At 38.3% G+C, this 25,451-nt stretch overlaps 1 protein-coding gene across 1 annotated transcript in view; it reads left to right on the forward strand.

Moving 5' to 3' along the window:
• LMBRD1 (LMBR1 domain containing 1) overlaps positions 1–25,451 on the forward strand; it is a 64,378-nt gene that overhangs the window by 21,644 nt on the left and 17,283 nt on the right. Inside the window, exons 6-12 of the mRNA XM_063125007.1 lie at positions 1,261–1,349; positions 2,568–2,641; positions 17,296–17,421; positions 18,014–18,166; positions 21,011–21,075; positions 22,141–22,243; positions 24,605–24,709. Of these exons, the coding sequence (XP_062981077.1) occupies positions 1,261–1,349; positions 2,568–2,641; positions 17,296–17,421; positions 18,014–18,166; positions 21,011–21,075; positions 22,141–22,243; positions 24,605–24,709 (715 nt within the window). The remainder of the gene's footprint in view (positions 1–1,260; positions 1,350–2,567; positions 2,642–17,295; positions 17,422–18,013; positions 18,167–21,010; positions 21,076–22,140; positions 22,244–24,604; positions 24,710–25,451) is intronic.

Genomic DNA, 25,451 nt, shown 5'->3' on the forward strand with positions numbered 1-25,451 from the left:
TCACTTATGCTAGAGCTACATCAGTGGTGTAAGCGGAGTGGCAACATTGGGTACTTCCCATTTAGGGTTGTATCTAATGGAGAAAGTGCTTCCACATGCACAAATTGTGGCACCTAGTTTTAACTGATCTTCCATATGAAGCCCACCAGCCCCGCAAACCTGCTTCTGAGGCTTGAGGGGACTCCCCACAACAGAATAGGACATGGAGGACTGCAATAGGTGTAGGGGATTGGCAAGACTCAGTTGTCTTTATTGTGTTGGCCGAACCCAGCTGCACTAACAAACCATGGTTTGTTAACTATGAACAGGGGCTATGGGAGGGGGACCATTTTGCCAGCTGACAGTCAGGGTTAGATACAACCCTCTATTTTTAATTTTAGGGAATACATTTGGCTATATATTCATATAGATAGCATCAAGACTTTAAGTTTTAAAAGCCTATCCTATATATTTCTTGTTAGTTGACAACTAATCTTGAAATGCTTAACTCTGCAATTTTGACAGCAGGGCTCAGATACTGATGTTTTAAGCTTCATCTGATCTCCATGATAGGCTGCAATCCTATACATACTTGCCTTAGAGTAAAGTCCAATGAAAGTAATGGGACATTTAGGATTGTACTGTTACAAAACTTGGTATTACATATACATCCTTATGATATGTTATCTGTTAGTAAATTGCATCAATTTTCTCTCAGGTAACTCTCTAGAATAATTTAGGGCACACACCTATAGATTTTGTGTCATATGGAAATACTTAAACTTCTCCTTGCTATCTACCCCCCCCCCAAAAAAAAAGTCCCTACACGCCTTCCAAATCTGCTCTGGAAGGTCCCCCAAATGAAATTGCTGTGAGCTTCATTTTAACATTTTTTGCTCTTTTTGCATTCTCTTAAATTTGACATGAAATGTATTAACATTCAACTTATCCAAGACTGTATTAGCACTATTAAATAGTTCACATTCTCTGTATTTAGCTAGCTTTTCATAAGCCTTTGATTTGTCATAAGTCATGTGACAAATCACAAGATATTATGGAATCAAGTTTTAAAAATCGTATATTTGGAACAGAGAAATTTCTCCCTGAAATAAAATGAATTGCTTTTCAATTTGGTTCAATTCTCTAGGATTTTTCATTGTAATTTGACTTCAATGCATCACCATCCCAAGTTTATAAGGACATTCATAAAGCTTTATCTGGTATGTTTTGGAAGGTAACTTTCAGAGGATAAAATTTATCTCCCCCACCTTCCCATTACAGAGCCTTTGTTCCATTGGATATTCCCAACAAGAACAATTCAACTGAATGGGAGAAAGTGAAACTTTTATTTGAAGAACTTGGAAGCAGCCGTAAGATATTATTTCTCCTATAAATTGTATCATCAATCAAAGACATTGCCATTGATCTTCCACTGGGGGTACAGAGAGGAAAACAGTGCTTATGACTTTCAGGGGAGGATTTAAGGAGCTTTGAAAATGTTGGGTTAAGGATGGTATCAGCTCATCTGAAATCAGAGAGCAATGTTGCTTGGAGATCTAGATGTTGTAGGGAATGAGGACAAAAATATGAGAGAGAAAGGGAAGGAATGTGGCTTCTCATGTTATCTTTGAATTTAAAAGTTATTCCTAATTCCTTTGCAGACAGGGATCATTTTGTGTTTACTCCAGTTGATTCAGACTCCTTTGAGTAATGCAGGCAACAAATACAAATAAACAATTCTGGATAGAACACTTGAGTGGCACAGAGGTTTGTTTTACAAGTTGGTCTTCTAAGCTTTGTTTTACAAGTTCTTCTTCTAAATATTTATTTATATATTAATTAATTACATTTTTATACTGCCCAATAGTCGAAGCTCTCTGGGCGGTTCACAATATGTCAGTCTTGTAGATTCAGGCTAGATGTATTGAGTTATTTAAAATATTTATATGCTAGCTTTTAGGACATGGCCCCAAGAAGGCAATGTACAACAGAGGGAGAACCGATTGAGATATATTTGAATGGTCTTAACACAGGACTCCAGCATCATAAGAAAGCATCTAGTTACAAGTACTTGGCGGCATAAAAAACAAAAAAGACAGACTGGAAAATCAAATGTTGGTCATATGATAATCTTAAACCAAAAACACTCTGTTGAAAACTGTTGCTGATATTGATTTAAACTTCTAACTCAAAGATGGGGTATCTGTGGCCCTCCAGATGTTGTTGGACTCCTGCTTCCCCAGCCAGCATTACCAAAGGCCTGCAGTGATGGGAATTGTAATCCAAAAACTGGAAGACCACAGGTTCCCCGCCCCTCTATTAAGGTCATGATTATATACTCCTTTTATTTCCCCTATTTCCAGTGTGTTGCACAGTGGTGACACATTTGCGTTGTACGTATCACTTCAATATCTAGGATAATTGATATGTAACTAACTTTCTGTAACTAAGTTTCTGCTTTGATCTATGTGTGTTATATTAGTTTAAGGTGCTTTTTCCCTAAAGATGACCAAAGCAAAATATGAAACTTTGATTTAGTGTTCATAAACGGGCATTTCAGCAAAGCATTTCCTTCTTTTGTCTTACAGATGGTTTGGCTGCTTTATCCTTCTCTATAAGTTCCTTGACCCTTATTGGAATGGTGGCAGCTATTACCTATACAGTAAGCATCCAACCTCTTGCCTTATGTCCATTCTAAGGTTTGCTTCAGTTGTAACCGTCTGCAGTCTTACAGCACCTTAATTCATGCTGAAAGCCAATGCTCTCACTGGTGTTAAGGGATAACAATTGTGACTTAGGCTGCAATAGTATATGTACTTACCTGCATGTGAGTCCCATTGAACTTAGTGATACATGATTCTGAATAGATATGCATAGAAGTGTTCTGTGTATCATGTGTTAGATGTTCTGAGATTTAGGTTGTTCCATAAATAGGACAATATGCATTATTTTTTAGCCTTTAAAAGAAAAGGTCTAGAACAGAGGTGGGCAACCTGTGGCTCTCTAGATGTTTGACTCCAATTCCACTATCCCTGACCACTGGCCATGCTGGTTGGGCTTCACTGGAGTTGGGAGTCAGTAATCATCTAGAGAGCCACAGGTTGTCCATCCCATGTCTAGATTCTGCTATCCTTTTGGCAAGGCTAAATACTTCTCATTTTAAAAACTGTTCGAAACACTTTTCAAAAAATTATGAATTCTTGCAGCATTTTTTTAATATGTTGAGTGCCACTGTGTGGAGACTGTTTAACAGTGCACATTAGGACCTGGGAACCTTCATGGCCATCATACTGATAAACCTAATTTTAATATGAATTTTATGGAAATGTCAACTTTTTAAATATCAGATTTGGCTTTTAAAATTTTAGTTAACACATTAATCTAAATTGGCCTAAATACTTGCTACGTTCATGATTTGAACATTTTTTCGGTTAGTTGACCAGAAGTGGTAGTAAACTACTATTGCAGTTTCTAAAAAGTTAGTATCCTGGCAGAGATGGGTTTTAAAATGAATTGTGCAGATCTGGTGTGTCTTCCTGACTCAACACTGTAGTCAGCAGAAGTTTGATGCCATCTCTAAGTCAATGTGTCAAAGCTGAGGGTATGAAGTGGGATTACTGTTATAGATCTTTCTATCCTGGATATTGAACTTCTCAGCAACTTGGCCCAAGTCCTTTCCTCATTAAAAGCCTTCACTATAGACAGTCCTGTTTTCATTAAAATAATCTTTTAATTCCTGCATAAACAGTTAACAACGATAACTGTTCCTTCCTCAAGAGAAAAGCGATTCAGAGAACTTCATTAGCCTCTTTGGCCATCAGCATTTAGTGTTCTGAATGAGTTGTCCGCTAAAGAAAGACAGTCAGAAAGTGATGATTATGTGCATACTGGCCTACCTTGATAGGACTCTTGTATGTATTATAAATGATACTTACGATACAAAGCACCATGTCCTGCTTTTTTGGTCCCTGATCAATAGCTGGTTGGCCACTGTGTGAACAGATTGCTGGATTAGATGAATCCTTGGTCTGATCCTTCATGACACTTCTTAATATATGTGAAGCACCTAAATACTTATAGTGGACTTTTAAGATGTAGGGTTTACTTGAGCACCTGAGCACATAGGAAAGATCCATTCGGTTAGTGCCACCCATATGGTTATTTAATACATGAGTTCCCCAGCGGCTTGGGAAATGGCTCCTATGGCTCCGTTCACATGTACAATTGTAGAATATATTTTCCTTAAATTTAGGAGGGAGAAGGATAAGCTAAACTTAACATTGATCCTCAAAACATTGATCCTCAAAAGCTCCACAAACCCTAGAGCTCGAACGTATTGTTAGAAGCTGGTTCACAGATGTAGCTTTGTTTAGTATATCATGCATTTAAATGATTAACATATCTTGCATTTAAATGATTTTATATAGCCTTGGGTAAAAAATAGAGCTGATGACAGCTTTTCTGTGTTGCTATTTGAAGTCAAGGTAAAATAGCGTTGCTCTTGCTATGACAGGCAGATTAACCTGAGTTTTTCTTTCTTTTCTCATTTAGTATGGCCTTCAAGGATGAGTATAATTGGCTCTGTAATTTCCCCAAAACATTTCATGAGTGTTACTGTCATGTTTGCATCTCTATGCAAGTGTCATTGTAGTTCACTTGCTCTGATTCTTAATAAAAACATGTAAAAGTAAGGAACAGTGCATTTGAACATATACGCAGCAACTTCTTTGCAAGCCTTGTACATCTGCATTACAACTTGCAACAAAGCAATTAAGATTTCAGGGGGTTTATGTATCTCAAAGCCTTCTACAAGCCACGTCATTTGACATCAGCAAAGTTCAAAATTATTCAACTAGTTACAGCACAGCTCTATTAATGATCACGAGATTTCAAATTACATGGAGAAAATATTGTGTAGTTTTCCTTTGAACCAATGAAGTTTGGGGGAGTACATATGCCTTCTATATAGCTTTGCGATTGCCCAAATCACTAACCAGGCTGCTTTGAATTGATGCTCCTTCTCAGAGGGCTGCTGAAATATTATAGGCAGGAATGGACATCTAATCATATTGTAATTGAATCTTGTGTCTTCTAAGTAAAGTATGACACTGCTTGTAAGCCAGTATGATTTCTGTAATGCACATCTGCTGTTTCAACTGAGCTCCTCAATCTTTGGACTCTAACCTCTTTTGATTATATTATTTCTTCTGTATAGATACATACCTCTTTCTGTCTGTATTCAAATTCCAGGTGGATTATTTCCATTCTTTCTAGAACCTGAAAGCTTTCCTACTTCAAGTGGCTGTTGCTGCCACATGAGAAAACAAAGATAGTGTGAAGTTGAAAATAGCAGGATATTTTACTACTGCTGCATTTATGTAATGTTTTGCCTAGTGCCTAGCATATGAATGCTACAGTGCTTGTCCAGAACTACACTACCAGCAACACACATTTGCTTTTTAATAATTGTTGTTGCTTAAGGCTACATAAGATTAATAATGAGAGCTCCCCGTGCAGACTTGCAATCTAAATAAACACAAGGAGAAGGAAGGTGGAAGAGTGGGGAGAAAAGACAATGAAGATCAATTACTTTCTTTTGTTGAATGAATCTCAACGTTTTGAGAAACTAGCCTTTGTTAAGATGCAGTGACAAGCATTGTGTTTATGAACAGAATAACATTCTGGATGGCAATCTGTTACTCATTCTCTTAAAATAAACAAGATGGGAAACGCTAGGAAAAGTTGTACAGCAGAGATGTTGGAAAGCAGTCCAGGGTAGTTCCTTATAAAAAAAAAATCCAGAGAAGTAGCCTTTTTAGACTATTGCGGCAAAAACAATAGTCTACTTTGTGGCACCTCAAAGACAAATTTATTACTGCATAAGTTTTGCCGTCTACAGCTTGCTTTATGCAGTACATGAAGTGTTACCCTGTCATTGACATGGGTATGTATGCACAGTTGGGCCAGGGGATGAATTGTATACAGGGAGGCTGGAGGGAATTGAAATGCAGGAAGTATAAGTTATAATTGGCCATTTTACCACAAATTATGCAGTCAAGATTTCCACATTTGGAGAAATTGTAGGGATCAGCGCACTCAGAGTACAATGGATGAGTAGGATATATGCAGAAGGCTTAATGAATGCGCAGACAGCAGTTGCAATAAACAGTCCGTTAAGACTTATGGTAAAGGTAAAAAAGAAAACAATAAGCAGCTTTATTCCAAGTAAAAATATACACGCGTCATCTTCTCAGGTACCAAATGCTGGAGAAGCAAAAAAACAAACCTCATTCGAAAGCGAGGAGGTAAGAGATAAGAATGGAGGAGTGAAGGCAGAGCAGATTAGAAAGGGAGTGGTCAAGATATAGGAGCGGAAGAAAGGGCAGAAGCAATTAAGCCAATAAAGGCAAATTAAAGGATGGTTAATCAGGTTAACCCTTTCCAGACAAACAAGCGTTGTTGCCCATTTCCAACACGCCCTGGGAAAACCACCTTCATGATCGTGGTATCTCTCCTGTGGTTGATAACAGATAACCTTGCAGTGGTAAGCAGATGAACGCATGTATATGATTTTAAGGTCAGTGATTGTGTTCTGAGAAGTTGAAGTGTTTTCCCACTAGTTTTTGAATGTTGCCAGTTCTAACGTTCGGCTTGTGTCCATTTATTCTTTTTTATAGCGACTGGCCTGTTTGTCCTAAATAGAGTATAGTGGTATATTGCTGGCAAATGATGACAGTTATATGTGCATGATATTATTAAGTCCTCTTGGGAGTTGGTATCTGAGACTTCCATGTGGTCTGGTTCCTGTGTCTGTATCTCTTTTGGGTGCTCTGTTACTGGTGAATATTCATCTTAAGTTAGGCAACTTAAGCAAGTACAAATGTACCACCCAAGGGTTGTGAGAGTGAAGTGTTATTGCCCAAGACAGGCTGTAGATCATTCATTCATTACATTTTTATACCATCCTGTAGCTAAAGCTCTCTGGGTGGTTCACAACACAATAAAATATAATATAAAACCTTTAACATTAAAAAATGTAAAGCAGTTTGAAAACAAGTTTAAAAATATATACTACCACGACCCAATAGAAAAACTAAAAGGCCCCATCATATGCCATGGAAAGTATCATTGATACATTTGAGTGGTTTTAGCTGGGAATCGTTGGTGACATCAAGTAATGTTTGGTTTTCTCTGTTCCCGAGTAGTTTACTCTTGGGTAACAGTCTGTTCCTGTTCATCTGTGTTTTCACTTTCATTATTGTAGTCTTTAAAATGCCCAATTTAAATCCTTAAGTTGTGAGTCTGTCTAAATTTGAACAAAATGCAGGTGTATCTTAGGGCTTGGCTGTAGGCAATGGATTTTATGGTATGTTCTGGGTGGCAGCTGGAAGCATGTCTGTATGTATAATGATTAGCAGGTTTCTGATACAAGATGCTTCTAATATGTCGTTAGGTAGTTGCGCAATAATATCCAGTCAGCGAACCTTTTGTGTGGATTGGTATAGGCTGAGGTTGATGGTGGGATGAAAGTTTTATTGAAGTCCTGGTGGAAATTCTTCTGGGCTTCCTGTCCATGGGTCCAGATAATAAAGATGTCATCAGTGTACCTTGGGCAGGTAAGGAGCTTTTGCAGGCAGGAGCTGAGATGATGATGTTCTAATTCAACTATGAAGGAGATGTTGGCATACTGTGCGGACGTGCAACTACCCATGGTAGTGCCATTAATCTAAAGATATGTTTTCTCAGAGCTCAAATAACTGTGGGCAAGAACAATGTGGCAGAGTTTGGTGAATGGATATGCAGTAGCATCACCATTGACAATATTTATGATGGCTTCTAGCCAATCTTCATGGGGTATGTTGGTTTAAAGCCCCTCACCAAGTTTATGTATATATCTGTATCATGTATCTGATTAAATGGGCTGTAGTTCATAAAAGCTTGTGCAGTAATAGATTTGTTAGTATTTAAGGTGGCACAAATCTCTTTGCTTTTCCTTCAAAAAGAAAAGGAGACCACGAAACATAAGTAGCCTCTGACGTCTTTATTTTCTGCACAAACTGTTGAAAGAAATGCTGAACAGATTACTCCACATAAGTTACATAGTAGAAGAAACAGGATATATTCATTTTTCTCTGTTATTCTGCTAGAAAGCTAGCATTGACATATTTCAAGATGGGGAAATTATGAACTGCTTGATGATAATATTCATGAAGTATAATCTATAGATATTCAGAAATGGCATCCTTTTCCTACTAGAGGAACTAGTAGCTGGAGTAGCTAGTAACTAGAATAACATTGCTGAGACTATTCCTAAATAGAAACTTCCAGCACATTTAAAGAACTGACACAACTCGCATAAATCAAATGTGAATAAAATCAGAGTCACAACTTTCCCCCATCTGTACTACTTGTGTATTGCGTGTGATTTCACTAGGGGGCAGGAGTAGGCAAGCAAATATACTGTAGGCAAGGTATTGCATCTTAAAATTCTTTTGACTTAGGCTTAGTACTTTTTTTAAAGTCTAAAATGGCATGTTATGCATTATCAAAATTAACAAATGATCCACATTCATTTTAAAACACAACATTTATAGCTAAGAAGTAACTGTGCTTGGAGTTATAGATTTAATTAACAAGTGTCACTTTGACTACCCCGTTTTTGGAAAAATGCATTATTTGGAGCTATTGGTACTTAATTATTATGGCATTTACAAGTGATAGAGCAAAAAGCATAAATATGGCACCTTTAATCAAAACTAAGTGGTAGCTGTTAACATTACCAAACATTATTTATCATGCTCTAAATCGGAAGTTTTCAAGCTAAGTTCACAGTCCAGCTTCCCTCAGGTAGGAATTGGGATGACGAAAGCTCTGTTTCTGTCTGTTGGCATATTTACTCCTTTAAAAACAAATAACATTAGGAACAAAACACAATAGACATGACAATATTAGCTCAGAAAATACAAGTACATCTTACAGCTTAGATGTTAATTCAGTCTATTTTACTACTTGTCATGATATCCATTGTTGCTAATTCTCCAGGTCTATATTGGTTCCATTACTTAATACAGTCTGATTGACTTCTTTACTCTTGGCTGGTAGTCGAGTCTACTTTAGCTCCTTTCCCCTCCTCTCTGAAGGGAAGACCCTGTAATATCTGTCATCAGCTGCTATATACACATATATCCCTTAGATCTTCAATTGTAAGCTTTTTTGAGACCTAATCAGCTGAAAGGTGAAGTATGAATATAATAAATTCTAGGGAGCCCTGAGGCTCTTTTTAGGAAAACCTGAATACTATTACTGACTTCCTCAAAGACAATTTGCCCATGACAACCAATTTTTCACGCAGAGCATAGACCTAGAACACACATTTCACGGAATAACACAGTGAGGCTCAACAGGCCTGGCCAGATCTCTTTTCTATGGTTGTGTTTGAGACTTGCATTTCACAACTGTTTGTGTAGTGACATGAGGCGGGGAGAACTGGTGTTCAAAGAAAAAATGCAGCTTTGGCAGGCTTAACCTTGGATATTAAAGGAGTTCTTTTGATTATTGCTTTGAACTCTGCCAATTCACTAATCTTCGAAACTAATTTGAGTCAATTAATGGTGTCATGAGATATAGCTGTAATTCGCTGATTAATGTCAGTGTATTGAACAAGTGTGGGAGGGACCAATGAATTTTCTTTTTGAGCGAAGGGGGCAGGGAATGTGTCTCTTTTGTATTACGTATATTTTTAATCCCACATTAACACCATGGTTTCAAGGCAGCTTGCAATAAAAGCAAAGTGAAAAACCATAAAAGTAGCAGTGAGAAAAATGAGAGAGAGAGAGAGAGAGCAGCTGCAGGAGCCAATTAAAAATGGCTGGTAAAACCAGTCAAACATCAAAACAATCAAGACAGTTGAATCTCTGTTAAAAGCTATTTGAAGGTATATGAGAACACAATGACCTTCATAGGGTGCTTAAAAAACAGTAATGAAATCTCCAGGTACTTGTGTCAAGGGAAGTGAGTTCCCTTGTTTGACCCACTCTCTGGTTGCCACAGGCTTAGCCCCAGTAGGTGGGAGGAGGTACCCAAAACAGAGCCTCTGAAGCAGTTCTTAGCTGGTGAACAGATTCATATGAAAGAAGGCAGCTCTCTAGATACCTATATCTCAAGCTGCTTAAACGAGTACTGGTGCCTGGAGGCTTACTGGTAGCTGGTATAACTTATAGCACTGATATGATTTGCTTTCTGCAGTCAGTCCCAGGATGTAAAGTCTTACATGTACAGTCAGTCTTAAGATGTAAAAACTTCTGGAAATTTTGAAGCCATGGAAGAATACCATTTTATCCCCAGGAAAATTTGGGGAAAATTGAAAAATAATCAATACTTATGTTTTTGGCTCTCTTTACAGATCTAAAGTCACTGACTAGTAACTCTGCTCTAGATCCTTTTCAATCCGGATTCCGTCCTTTGCATTCCACTGAAACTGCCCTTACTAAGATCACCAATGATCTTCTTACTGCCAAGTCTAAAGGCCTTTATTCCATTCTTATTCTCCTTGATCTAACTGCAGCCTTTGACATGGTTGATCATGATCTTCTCTTAGATTCCCTTCATGACCTTGGACTCCGTGGCTCTGTCTATAATTGGTTTGCCTCCTGTCTAGCGGGTTGCTCTTTCAGCGTGTTGGCTAATGGCAGCTCGTCTTCCTCTTTTCCCCTTTCAGTAGGGGTTCCGCAAGGCTCGGTGCTTGGCCTGTTGCTGTTTTCTTTATACATGTTGCCCTTGGGTAAGCTTATTCAATCTCATGGCCTCCAATATCATCTGTATGCCGATGATACACAATTATATCTTTCATCTCCGGAACTTTCTCCTGATGTTCACGATCGTATCTCAGCATGTCTCTCAGATATCTCAGCCTGGCTGCTTCATCGTCGTCTGAAACTTAATATGGCAAAGACTGAATTGCTTGTTTTTCCGCCTAAACCTTCTCCTCATCTTTCATTCTCTCTCACTGTCAATGATGTTATGCTTACTCCAGTCAAGGAAGCTCGTAGTCTTGGCTTCATATTTGACTCATCGCTCTCCTTTATTCCTCATATTGAGGCAGTAGCTAAATCCTGTCGTTTTTTCCTGTATAATATTGCCAGGATTCACTCATTTCTGTCTTATCTCTTCTGCCAAGACGCTTGTTCATGCACTGGTTATTTCTCGGTTGGACTACTGCAACCTTCTTCTCTCTGGCCTTCCTTCTTCTCACATCAGTCCACTGGTTTCTGTCCACCACTCTGCCGCTAAGATCATCTTCCTGGCTCGCCGCTCTGACCATGTTACTCCGCTTCTGAAATCTCTTCATTGGCTTCCAATTCACTTCCGAATCCAATATAAACTTCTCCTGTTGACCTTCAAAGCTTTTCACGGTCTAGCTCCTTCCTATCTCTCCTCTCTCATCTCACACTATTGCCCTGCTCGTCCTCTTCGCTCCTCTGATGCCATGTTTCTCACCTGCCCAAGGGTCTCTACTTCCCTTGCTCGGCTTCGTCCATTTTCCTCTGCTGCCCCTTACGCCTGGAACGCTCTTCCAGAACATCTGAGATCCACAAGTTCAATCGCAGCTTTTAAAGCTCAGCTGAAAACTTTTCTTTTTCCTAAAGCTTTTAAAACTTGATGTTGTTTGGACTTTACACTGTTAGTTTTACCCTACCCTGTGCCTGTTTACCCTACCCAGTGCCTGTTTACATTCTCTTCCCCTCCTTATTACTTTACTATGATTTTATTAGATTGTAAGCCTATGCGGCAGGGTCTTGCGATTTACTGTTTTACTCTGTACAGCACCATGTACATTGATGGTGCTATATAAATAAATAATAATAATAATAATAATAATAATATCATTCCCCCTACCTGGTGCCCTCCAAATATTTTGGATTTCAGCTCCCATCAGCCCCATCTAGCATGGCCAGTGGTCAAGAATGCTGGATGTTGTAGTTCAAAACATCTGGAGGCACCAGGTTAGGAGAGGCACTTTAGGGACATAAATTATTTCTTTTATAACTTGTTTTGCTCGAAGTTATTATTAAAATAAAAACTTTAAAAAGTAAATTCAGTTAGTGAACTTGTAGTTACTATCTGAATAAAACTGTACTTTTAAATTTAATATATCGAACATGATGATTTTATGAGCAAAGCAAGTTACGCTTAACACATTTTAGGTACCTATTTTATGTTTCACCGGAGTGGTCCCTGAAATATCTGAATCATCCAAGCTAGAAGAAGCAGGATGAACTGGAGGCAGGGGAAGACTGGGGTACAGCATCTGTTCCTGTTTGTAAGGAAGTTTAGGGAAATTCTTAAACCTGTTCCTGAGGTGGAGTTTAGGGGAATCTGGTCTGAAGGAAAAGGAGCTAAAATTTTATTTAACTGAGAAGGGCTCAATTTAGGACTGGTAAGCAACCATATTTAATTTAAGAACCTTTAAGCAATCTCAACCTATTATGTGAAGAGTGACATTTGATTCACTTTTGTAAATAATTTCCATTAATGAACTTCTTATTTTTTGTTCATATCGGAAGGTAGTCTCTAGTGGTACTGTCAAACCCATCTCTATACCATAGGAACCAGGCTACTGAGTATCTTTTAGGCAGAGAGGATTTATTCTAGTGGCAAGAATTAAAAAAAAACATTATAGCTGTGGCGTGGTCTAATTGAGGACTTTATTAAAACTATGGCAGTGAGTTCTATAGACCCAACCCTCAGAATTAATTTAAAAAAGAAAAGAAATATAAGTGCTGTTTCTTCACATCTAGTGGAAGTGGTGGGATAACCTACAGTGTTTCTCACATGTGGGTTTTAAATTAGAATTACATTAATCGACTGCTTCAGCATCTAACCAGAACAAGCCCATAAACACAGGACTTCATAGAACAAAACGCAAGCTGTCAAGAATGCACATTTTCTTCTATATTATTATATGGTGACTCTACTCATGTGTTGGAAAACTGAGCATAACTTAGAGCAGCCCTAAAATACCCTTAATAAAATATACATTAGAACAATACTTTTAATAAGGAATGAAATAAATAAGTATGTTGGGAATCTTGCAGAGAGGATTTAAAAAATATGCCTCTACCCCCATGGCTTCTTTATTTCAAGAAATTTTACATCTCTAGGCTTTCTATAACAGTCTTGTTATTACATAGTTTTTAGAAATGATTTAGTAAGGGGAATAAAGGCTAAATAACAATATATAAACACATTGTCTTGAATGTTTTATTACCATTCTAAAAGAAAATGTTTTATAATCCAAAGCTGTTCAGATTTGTTGTTGTTGAAAAAAACAACTCTCACATTATTTTTTGTTTTCTCTCTAACTAGTCTAATGTCCACGTACTGTACCTGCTGTAGTTTCCACACCTCTTCAAAGACAGCCCTACATATAAAGTAATTGTCAAGGAAAGAACCTAAGCTTCCTTGGGCTACATTTCCCCCACCCCCCCGATCTTTCTTTATTTGGCATAGACCACACATTCTTGTAACAGCAAAGGCATCGTCATCCTCTTTAATGGAGGAATCAGGTGGTGATTAACAAATTGCAACAGGGCCATTAAGAAACATGAGGGACATAGTGGCTTGCTCAGGGGAACACCAAAGTTTGCAGAAGTACATAACTTTTAGAGTATAAAACACAAGTGGGGAGGGGCTATAGCTCAGTGGTAGATCACATGATTTGCCTGCAGAAGGTCTGAGGTTTGATCCCTGGCATCCTCAGTTAGGGCTGAAACTCTGGGGAACTGCTACCAGTAGGTATTGACAATATGGGGCTAGATGGACCAATGGTCTGACGTTCATTAAGGCAGCTTCCTGTGTTCCCCCTCAAAACAGCCAGATGAGGGCTGAGCATGCTCAGTCAGCATAGCATTGAATCTGTTCAGAGGGGAACAGAATGGAGTATCCAAAAAAGAGAGCATGGCTGGCTAGAACAATGGCAGGAGCATTCCACACTACAACTTTTTATTTCAGGTCCCATTTTTCTTTTTTAGTGTTTTGTGTAATTGTTGCTTTTCTAGTTCTGGGACAGGGTAGTAGCTGTGTAGGGCTCTGAAGCCCCTTCCCTTCCCAAGGGAAACTTTATCCAGACCCCTGACTGGATTCTGAGATTGCAGGAGGCTACTTGGAAGCATATCTCAGCTCTTAGGGCTGGGTATTGTGGTGTATTTTGATTTTTTTCTTTCTTTTTTTATGAAGCTTGTTCAAGAAACTGACTTCTGCATCTCGTGTCACATTGTGTATTTCTGTAGAACCGTGGAATACACACAGCCCTGCTTTTAAGTAACTGACATTCTGGTTTACTATTCATGGTAACCTTTTATCTGTTAGAGTGATTACATTCCATTTCACTTTATAACATGAACTGCCAATTTAATTCAGTGTATCAGAGCTAGGAAATACTTCCCTGACTTCCAACTTTTTGTCTTGGTCATCAGGTTGCCTTTTGTTTTTGTGAAACACTATTTTCTTCTATATCGACAAGATAGAATCTATATTGCTGAACATATTCAGATAGGACACATGTTTTATGTTGACACCTTTAGTTTATAGGTACAGGTGAATTTTTCAGATTCCTGCTTGCTGGCCCTCAAGGAATCTGCCAACAAAGATGTGGGTCAATGAAAAAGATTCCTTCTAGTAAAATGTTGCATTCAGAAGGTCAGTAGTGAACTCTAGCTGAAAGACTTTCTCTTGCTTGCTGCATCCTATCGGCTGAAGCCACTGTGGCACTAGAAGTATGACTGCAATCTTACTTAAAGCAATGTGTGGTGTAGTGGCTAAGGTGTTGGACTGGGAATCGGGAGATCCGGGTTCTAGTCCCCACTTGGCCATGGAAACCCACTGGGTGACTTTGGGCCAGTCACAGACTCTCAGCCCAACTTACCTCACAGGGTTGTTGTTGTGAGGATAACATGGAGAGGAGGAGGATTATGTACGCTGCCTTGGGTTCCTTGGAGGAAAAAGGGTGGGATATAAAGGTAATAAATAAATAAATAAAGTGGTACACAGTGGTCGGTCATGATTTTTAATTTTTCTTGTACTTGTGCAAGTCACACTCCTGAGTTGGATTATAAATGTCAGATGGAAAAAATGTCTTATTGGTCAAAAGGTTTAGCTTTGGCTTCCCTTGCTCTCCCTAAAGGTGACCAAACTTTGAGACTCCACATAGTGGATATTCCAAGAGTTGCAATACACCCGCACACAACACACACACACACACACACACACACCACTCTACCTCAACTCTCCAGTCTTTGAGCTGGTATAGATCATATATCTTACAGACATGAGAACATAAGAAGTGCCCTGCTGGATCATACTGAGGGTCCATCTAGTCCAGCACTCTGTTCACACCGTGGCCAACCACTGTCCTGAATCTCCCACTACTCAGCTTCATGAGATGATCCTGAGTTTTAATGTTATGAGGGAGGCAGAAAAATGTCTCCCTATCCACTTTCTCCACACCATGCATAATTTTATATACCTCTACGATGTCTCCCTGTACTCAACCTTTTTCTAAGCTAAAAAGTTGCAAATGTTGTAACCTTTCCTGGTGGGGTGTTTCTTCAGCCCCTTTCATCCTTTTGGCTGCTACCCCCACCCCCCTGCGCATTTTTAGCTCTACATTGTCCTTTCTGAGGTACTGGCCAGAATTGTACCCAGTTTCCAGGTGTCTCATAGATTTGTATGAAGTCATTATAACGATGGCATCATGATCTCCAGCATGGAATTTGCCTTCGTCATAGTAGCTGTTCACTGGATTGATTTCCCCCCCAAGTTGTCTGCATTCCCAAGATCCCTTTCCTGGTTAGTTACTGCCAGGTCAAACTTCATCAGTGTACATGGGATGTTTCCACCCAATTTGCATCACTTTAAGCTTTATTACTTTGAACCACATTTGCTCTTTTTAATGCCTTTTTCTCAAGTTTGAACAAATAGTTTTGGAGCGCTTTACTGTTCCTTCTTGTTTAAAGTACCTTAAATAATGTGGTGTCATCAGAAAATTCCACCTCCCTGCTCATCTCTAACACCAGGCCATTTATAAACAAGTTTAAAAGTACTGGCCCTAATATAGATACTTGGGATTATAAACTGGCTTCTAGAGCTATTAGTATGGTCAAACTTGTATCATTACCTTGGAGAAAGGGTAGCAGGTTGGTGTACATGGGGGCATATTATTTTATACTCTGTATAACCCTGTAAAATAGTATATCTTTAAAAAAGCTAGTCATGGTTGTTCATGACAAAAATAAAAAAATCTACAGTTGGGCAATACTTTTGGGGCCAAGCAGAATGCAGCAAAACTCTGCAAGCTTTCGGGTTCTCCATAAATCTTCATCAGGCTAAATGGTATAAAAAGCAGGGGATGGGGAAAGAAACAGAACAGAACAAAACAAATCAGGTCAAATGTTTTGGCCATGAGGTCTGTACTTTCGACCCAGATTCAAAATGTCCATTTTAAGGGTGAATGAATCAGTCACTAATAGGCATTGCAGGTATCAGATTACGCCTAGCAATGCATTCTGAGACAGAGAAGCAATGCCTGATTTCCATTTCTGAAAACAGAGGGCAGCTGTAACCAGTATGTAATACTCACAATTCATCTTCAGTTAACTTTTCTACTTAGTGCACCACCTAAAATTAATCCCTGGCTTTGCTACTACAAGGACTGTCATGTTTCTCTGTACTTCTGCTCTATGCTGACTTGGGAGCCTGTATGTTTTGTGCAAGGCCAGAGGCAGTTCTGACTTACAGCCAGCCTGTATGTTTTTAGGAATGGAAATCAGCTACTGAGTCTCTGTCCCAGAATTGGCCTAAAGGCCAATTTTCTCCCACCACTCTCCCTAGTATTCAAGTCTTTTACTTTGTTAGGATTTTGTTCATGCACACGGATGTTTGTGTTCCTTTTTGTGGTTTTTAAACAAAGTATTTATTTTTGTACTTGGGAAGCCCTCCTCTACTCCCCCTTCCCCTTGCTCTGCCGTGTGCCGTGTTTGTGGGTGGCTTGGTTTTACTTCCTGGTTTGCACAGGGCCTCCAAATTCCCTATTAGAGGGATGACTAGCCCAGGGCCATTCTGTAACCTTCATGGCTGATGAGATTTGTGCAAAATCCTCCACTACTTTGTCTAGTACCATATTTATTGTATTGCTCTGAGAACTCTACATGGCATTCAGTACGTGGATCCAAGGTACTTTTTGTTTTTTGGTTTTTTTGGTTTACAATAGTCATTTAGAATTGATAGGTTCAATTAATTCCTTGTTGCATTTTTCTCTAGGCTTATGGCATGTCCGCTTTGCCTCTAAACCTAATAAAGGGGACAAGAAATGCTAGTTATGAACGCTTGGAAAACACTGAAGATATTGAGGAAGTTGAGCAAAGCATACAAAGGATTAAATCAAAGGTTTGGTGTTGTTTAAAACATTACTGTTGGCTACTATCATAATTTAGAGATTTTGGACAAGGGACAGTGTATTTGAAAATCTTTAAAATGTATAATATATATTAATATGAGAACTTCCAAAATCTCAGTTTGATTGAAATAGGCCGGTTGCAGTTAATCCTAATCATTAATCACTTGCTACTCCTGCATAGTTCTTTGGATCATCCCTGGTATTCCAAGTGTTGATCATTTTATTACATATACAAATACAGAAGAGTATTAAGCATGTACAGTTTCTGGTGTGGCAGTTAAAACCCTAAGATTTTGAGGGTTTTTTTAAGCCTTGATAACTGGACTGATGCTCTTGAATCGGAAAACTGGTGTCTCTTTAACTTTACCTACTAGAATAAGTTGTTTACCGAGTTGAACCTTTCCTTAAATGACACTGAAATGAAATGAAAGCTAACTGAGTTTTTAAAAATACGGAAAATATGATGCTAAACGAGAGCCTTTTTTGGCTGAGGAGCGGGGTATAAGTATGATAAATAAATAAATAAAAATAAATAAACATGAGATTTTGCACCCTTTTTTTGCTACACTTTCCTCCTGTTAGTGTAAAGATGCCCGGCCTTTACCAAGTCGGGATAGGCGAACGCTGCAACAACTTGAAGATAAGCTAAGAACCCTTCGAAGGAGAGGGCGGCGTCTGGAATACATTGAGAAGAGCTGCTGGACAAGATTCTGTGGAGCCATGAGGCCGCTAAAAGTAAAGGCATTTGCATTTTGTACTGTAGAGAAACGTTTTATACATACCAGTATCTCATAGCATTCATAATTGGTTTAGAGGCAGAAATTTCAGTTATCCTTCACTATATTTCTGCTCTTTTTCTAGTTTAAAGAATATTATGGTTCAGAAATGCTGCTAAAATCACGATGTGGAAAATTCTATTATAGTCTACTAGATAACTGTGACCCACTAGTTCTTAATTCTTACCTGGAAGTAAGTTCTGTTGATTTACTTGAAAACTAGGACCTCCTCAGATATGCTTAGGCATGCAGCCGTTGACAGATGAGCAGTGCCACAGGGTCAGATTCTATTTAATAGCTATATAAACTAACTTGGAAACAGGAGCAAGATTTATGGTTGAAGTTACTGATAAAATTGGACAAATAGTGGATCAAATTAAGATGAGTAGACAGTTGGAGAAATGTGTGAATAGACTTGCACAATGCACAAATAAGCCACAAATTGAATTTAGCGTTTGAAAAACGTCAGGGCATGAGTGTGGAGAAATGGAGGTATGTAGCAGAACATACAAGTGAAAACCTCAAAGCACCAGGAATTTTAAACTTACGTTAAGCAGGGTTGTACTGGAATAGTAATGAAAGTTCACTGTTGCTTCATAGAGGACATGCTGTGTACCCAAAATCCTTTTAGCATGTCTGGCTTATTTGCCACCAGAAAAATGTTCTTTCACCCTAAAGATAACCTCTTCACATCTAAAAGTGTAAAGGTTATATGCAACAGAAGGTGACCTTGCAATATCCGGCTTCTTTTGTTTGAAACAGTGAGATGGAATTCAAATTGCAAAGCTTGCCAGTTTCTATGGCACTGCATAGCTGTCAAGAGCCCTTAGATGTATTTTAGTGTGGAGGTCAGATCCAAGGTATTGACAATACTGGAGCTAATCTTTTTATCAAGTGTTCTGGAAACCTGCAGTGCATGCTGTGATGTACCAACAGATCCTTATAGGCTTGGAATGTACCTTGTGTCCTTTAAGAATTTCTTCTTTACAGCAAATGCAGGGGGTTGGGTTCAGAAACTTCCTCCACAGATGGAAGAGCTCCTTCCATCCAGGGGAAGCTTCTGATCCGGCAGAGGAATCCTGTTGGTTGAAAGGTGAGGAGGCAATCATTGTTAACTTCACCCTACTCTTCAGTCCCCGTGCCCCACCACCGCCACTACCACACACAACTGCATCAGAGGGTTGAGGGACCTTCCAGAACAGTGGCAGAGGTGGCACTAGGAGCTGCGACAGAAGGGCGGAATAGACTCCGCCCACCTCTTTTCCGGAAGTGGGAGCATTCTGAGCTGAAGTCAGTTCAGGGAATGTTCTCTCCAGTGGAGAAGAAGCTGGATCCAGCCCAGAATATTGTGTTAAGAAAAGTGTTAAATAGCCTTTCTAATGATGTGAACTGTCAGAGCCACAACCCCAAGTACTGGTTTCTTAAACGAGAAGATATTAAAAGAACCCAGTTAATATTCTATTGAAAAATAAAGCATAAACTAGTATAGTTGGTTTAAATGAATATATGTCTGCTGTATGTACAGATAACATGCTAGAAATCCGCATTAAATTGCAGTAAAATATGTACTTGCATTTGTTGAAAGTTATGGCTGCTCTGCATGTTATATCAATGTAGGAAAATGCTTTTATGGAAGTAATCCTTGTTTACAAAGGATATTTCCTATGCTATTTTCCTTTTACATGCAACAAACTGAAATTGCATGAATATGCCCTGCATGAGGTTCTCTGCGACTTTTTTGTTTTGTCAACGTTTGCTTTTTAAGCAATGTATAGTAAGTTTGTAAAAGTTAGCGAGAACTAGGAATATTGGTTCCAAATCCACTTCGGCCAGAATGTTCCTACATAAGCAAACACTATATTTCTTGGATAGTGGCAGTCATTCTTAATAGCCATACATACTTGATTATCTGCGGTATGTATGTGTGATTTTTTTTTCCATTTCAACATGGATAGTTGTTTTCTAATTTATAAACAGTTGAGAATAACAATGGGAATATTGACTGCTACTCTGGATATTTTTAGCTCATTAAGAACTACCATTCAAAAATTAACTTGAAAATAGGTATTTCATTGCACATTACTCCTTTAATTCAATCAGTCAATCTTGTAGTCTTAATTGCTCAGAGAAAATTGATTTAAAAAAAATCAGTATTGCCAAGTAGCCAGGCTCTATACCTCCGTCTTTGTGACATGGTCATCTTACTATGTAGATTTGACTTCTAAGATGTGCTTTAGTTGCTTCCTTCCCCATCACCATCTTGGGCCTTTCTTGTTGAAGGTAGGTTCAGACGTACAGTTTCCTCGAATAGATGTTCCCCTGAATTAAAACAAATACCTTACATTGCAAAATTGTTTAAATTAGTGACAAGATATGCAAAGGATTTGTGTGTTTATGTGGACAGAACACTTTTGTGTTTGCCTATTACAGAAGGGATATTTTAGCAATACCCCATTTTATTATTTTATTATTTTGTTTAATTTACTTGCATAATGTCACCTGTACACATTTGTGGAAGATATCTTCCTAGCAATGTGTTTTGTTTATTCTTATTGTGCTTTGCTCCTTCTTACTTGTGAAATTAAAAACAGCTTCTGCTATTGGTGGAGACCGTAGAAATAGACCTATGAAGTAAAATGAAGATGTTTCTTTTTTAATATTATTGAAATGTGAGGAGAAAAATCCCCAACCAAGTTCTTACATTCATCTTATTAAACATGTTACATTACACATTAAGTAGCTCTTGGCTAAGAAACACCAGGAAAACATGTTAATCTGATTTTAAATATCATTTGTTTTTTAGATTGTATGGGGAATATTTTTCATCCTTGTGGCCTTGCTGTTCACAATTTCTCTCTTCTTGTCAAAGTAAGTATATAGTGTATGTTCTATATAATAAGGCATGGCAGCATAACATTATACAACTTCTAAAGTGAAATTCATGCCAAATCTTCATGTGAAGTTGGTTCTGGTTTAACCTAGTTTTCTCCATCAGCTTGTTTCCTGCCCCTCCCTGCCCCCCCTCAAACTCAACATGTGTTGAATTATGTACATAAGCCAGAATTCAGTCAACACTAAGTCACATCATCTTTCTACCCTGTTTTCCTTATTGTAATACATTGAGCTCTGAACAAGCACTTGATTTAATTCATTATGATCTTGTATTTTGAAGTAAAATATTCAGTGTAAAGCATGCACAAACTGATGCTGACATAATAATAAAAAAGTTGAATACCTGTGCACTCCTCTCTTGGCTGAAGAAAGTTCTAGAAAACCATTCCTGCCTTGTTGGTACTGTGGCAGTACTGAAATGCTGAATATGTATAAATGGGAAGCTGTTACTTATGAAAAGAATTTGCAACAAATTATGTCTTTAAAACAGTTGTCAGTGACATAATGAGCATAATTTTGCCTTGTCAGAAATATATGGGATGCTGGTAGAGAAATGTGGGTTGCGATAATACACTGGGACTACAATAGAGGCTCTGAACAGGCAGGGAGAGTGTGGAATGAAAAAATATATGGCTCAGTGACATTTTCTGGTTTCTGGGATTCTTGGAGGTGTTGCTCCTGCAGTTCTCCACACTAATCAGGAATTGAGGTTATATTAAAAAAAAATTGGAAGAGTTCTGACAATATGGCCAGGTAAAATCCAGACTAATGTTTTTCCTTGGTGTCTGTGTTTATGAGAGTATTCTGCAGTTATATAAGCGAGTTAACATGGAACCTACGGTAAGTAGAAGATTGAATCTTCTCCCTTATGCAAGTGAAAAGATAAAATTGGAGTTGTGTTAGATTGGTGTACAGAATGTCTTCTCAACAAAGACATTAAGCTTATATTCGAAGTTCTCTACAATGTAAATATATGTAAAGCGTCTTGTTTTTTTAAAACACACACCAAGAGATAACATTTTATTTCTGAAATCACTACAGCTTGGATAAAGCACTACATTCAGCTGGCATAGATTCTGGATTTATAATCCTGGGAACTAATTTGACCAACCCACTCAATATGCTGTTACCGGTTCTACAAACTGTAAGTAAAAGATAACAGGAGCTGTAAAGACAATGGGGAATCCTAATATGGGGAAATATTAATATGCTTTCACTGAATATGAAAGGACCTGAATTTCTACAATAAAACTCTTGAGTTCATTTTTAAACAAATATAGATGTGTTCCTTAATTTCATACTAAACAACTATGAGTCAATGATGTATGTTGTGGAAGCAGTGGGGCCCGATAAATGAAGTGGTAGATTTTGTTAAAAAACATTAGAAGGAGATTTTTTTTGTAAATTATAAAATGGCCTTAATGAATTCCAGCTGTTTAGAAACAGGGGGCAGAATCTAGTGTTGCGGGAGCAGAATTGCACTTGCACAGCAGGACTTTTTCTTGTTGTGTTACCCCCTGCAGGCCCCATACGTGCCACACCAGTATCTACTCTGGAGTGTCCCCCAGGGGTGCACAGTGGGCTACAGTGGTAGGTGGAATGACCCTTCCTCCTGGTTCTGCTGACAGGTGTAGTTCCATCAGCATTCAGCCCTCATTGGATTTCATGCATGGAGCTCCTTGATAACTCTGACCCTGTTCAGACAACACACTAAGCCATGGTGGTTAAGCGTTTTGAGCTAAACATTATGACTTAGCATGTTGTGTGAACTATTCCTAGCCATAGTGACTACATAACCATGGTTTAAACATGCTCACTAACCATTTACTGCAAAAGAGTTAGTGGTCTAACCATGGCTTAGCATGTTGTCTGACAGGCCCATAAACTCCCAAATTTTCATTTGAAGAGTTGAATAGTTTAGAAGTTCTAGTTTAAAAAATAGAAAAACATGAATGCTTTAAGAATCATGTGTAACCATAAATCCCTTAGAATTGATGGTATTATTTTTAAATGGTTAAAAATTTAAATGAATCCTTTGGTACATACAATAAACAAAAATCTGGCTGAGTTTAGACGTCTTGCTAAATGATATATTTATCTAAACAGACAAACTGTAGTTAATGTTAACTATGTTTGTTTGAAACAAGTCCATGAAGTCATCTTGAAGCAATGGCAATTTGGCAACATGTGGATTATGGACATTCAGTTAGGGAATCTTGAATTTAATCCCCCCCCCCTTATGCTGCTAACATTAGCTTAACCTGAAATCAAACTGAACTAGGGTCTGCAAAAATTTACTGGTTGTGTTAGTTGACAGAACCTTGAACGAAAGTTCTGTCGGATATTCCAAATGACCAGGCAAGTGTTCAACCTGTTTTACATAGATTACTTCCTCATATAAAGGATAACAGCTGGAGGTGCTGTTAGATCTGATCCATGGTTTGGATCAAGCAGGTGTTGATGACACAAAGCACTGTTCAACAGATTAGCTTGATGAATCAGTTACAGCTCCTCATGAATATAAAGCCTTGCCACTGACATCCGTGCCTGAATAACATCTTGACTAGATTACTGAATGTGTTATACCTGGTGTTGCATTTTGAAGACTACTCAAACTTCAATTGGTTTGGAATGCAACAACCAGATTAGTGACGAATTCACTAATTGGACTGTATCTTGCCAGTAGGGTTTTTTTTTAATCCATTTTTTTTCCTGAATGCAAATCAAAGTGTTGGTTTTGATCCGTAAAGCTCTTATGTGGTTTGGAACCAGAGTAATCTGAAAGAGCAAACTTTCCATATAAAACTGTTTGTAGAGGTTTTAATTGGAAGTTCTACTGGTGCCCCACCTTCAGATGTTAGGTGGATGGTGACCAGCGAGAGCGTTCTTTGTGCTGTTGCCCCCTCACGTGAAGAACCCTTTTTGAAGCACACCTACTCCGTCTTTTAGGAAACTGTGTAAGTTTTATTCTCCTAAACTCTATGGATAGTGTAGTTCTTACTCTGTTGCTCTGTTCATCTTGTTGCTCGTTTTTGTTGTATGTAGATTTAATAACTTCATTTTTGATTCTGATTTTACTGTTTGTGAGCCACATTGAGAGCTTTGTACTGAAAGGTGGCATATAAATATTTTAAATCTTTCCTGGTCATGAAGTTTGTATAAAACCATCAAATGGTGCTAACCTTGCTAAACCAAGTTTAATCAAGTGGCGCTCTATAAGCTTTGTAGTACACTCTTGAATATTTCTGAGATAAAGTGCCTTATTTTCAGCTGCTTTTTTGAAGTGTCTTCCAATTCTCAAAGGTGTATGTATCCTCTTGCATGGGCAGACTCTTTCAGCATAAGACATATAACGGCATTGCTCTTTTTGCTTTCATTGCTTCAAGTGCAGTGAAAACAAAATGTTTATAATGATCAGTGTTCATTTTATTATCTTGCTATTTCTGCAGAAAATAGAGAGCAGCATTTCCTGTAATTGGCCATAATAAATATTTTTGCCTTCTAGGTTTTCCCTCTCGATTATATCCTCATTACTACTATCATCATGTACTTCATCTTCACCTCAATGGCAGGAATTCGAAACATGGGTATATGGTTCTTCTGGATAAGGGTAAATATTGATTACATTTATACCTTGCCCTTCTTCCAAGAAACTCATCTTGCTGCTCAAATACTTCCACTTCAGTAAAAAAAATAAAAATGGAAATGCACATAAAATAGAGAAAATGTAAGAATATACAGGGAGCTGAATACTGTGTATAAAACCAAATCAGTCAGATACATACATGGTCCATTTATAAGCAGGCCCAGATTAACACTTCTCTGCACATGAACCTAAAACAAGCAGCAGTCTTTTAGGAACCTAAAGGCTGTGATGATTTGCCACTCCACTCCCTGGCAATAATGTGCCTCCAATATAAAGCCCATGTATGTGCATGGCCAATCTTGCCCTATTTATAATGCTTTATTTCAAAAAGTAGCTATTTCCCCCCTCTTTATGCTGTTTAACTGATGCATTTCATAATGTGCAATTGTTGAGTCATGATTCACCTTCAATGTATTTCATACAGATTCGGTTCATATATCACAACAACCCAGAGGTATTGAAACCCTAGCTTGTTGTGAACCAGGGACACTTAGTCCCTGAGTTATTAACAATGCGTGAACTGGAATTTCTGGGTTGTTGGAGGAGAGACAACCTAGAGTTGTAACCCATGGTTAAACTATTAGCACCATATTGTTACATTCTAATTTAAACTGTTTGCCCACCATGAGTCTCTAGACCTCTGATGGAAACATGTTGTCATACTGTGGAGCTCTTGTTATACTGTAAATGGCTTTGGAATGGAAAA

This window comes from Elgaria multicarinata, chromosome 4 (assembly GCF_023053635.1).
Source record: "Elgaria multicarinata webbii isolate HBS135686 ecotype San Diego chromosome 4, rElgMul1.1.pri, whole genome shotgun sequence".
Lineage (NCBI taxonomy): Eukaryota > Metazoa > Chordata > Lepidosauria > Squamata > Anguidae > Elgaria > Elgaria multicarinata.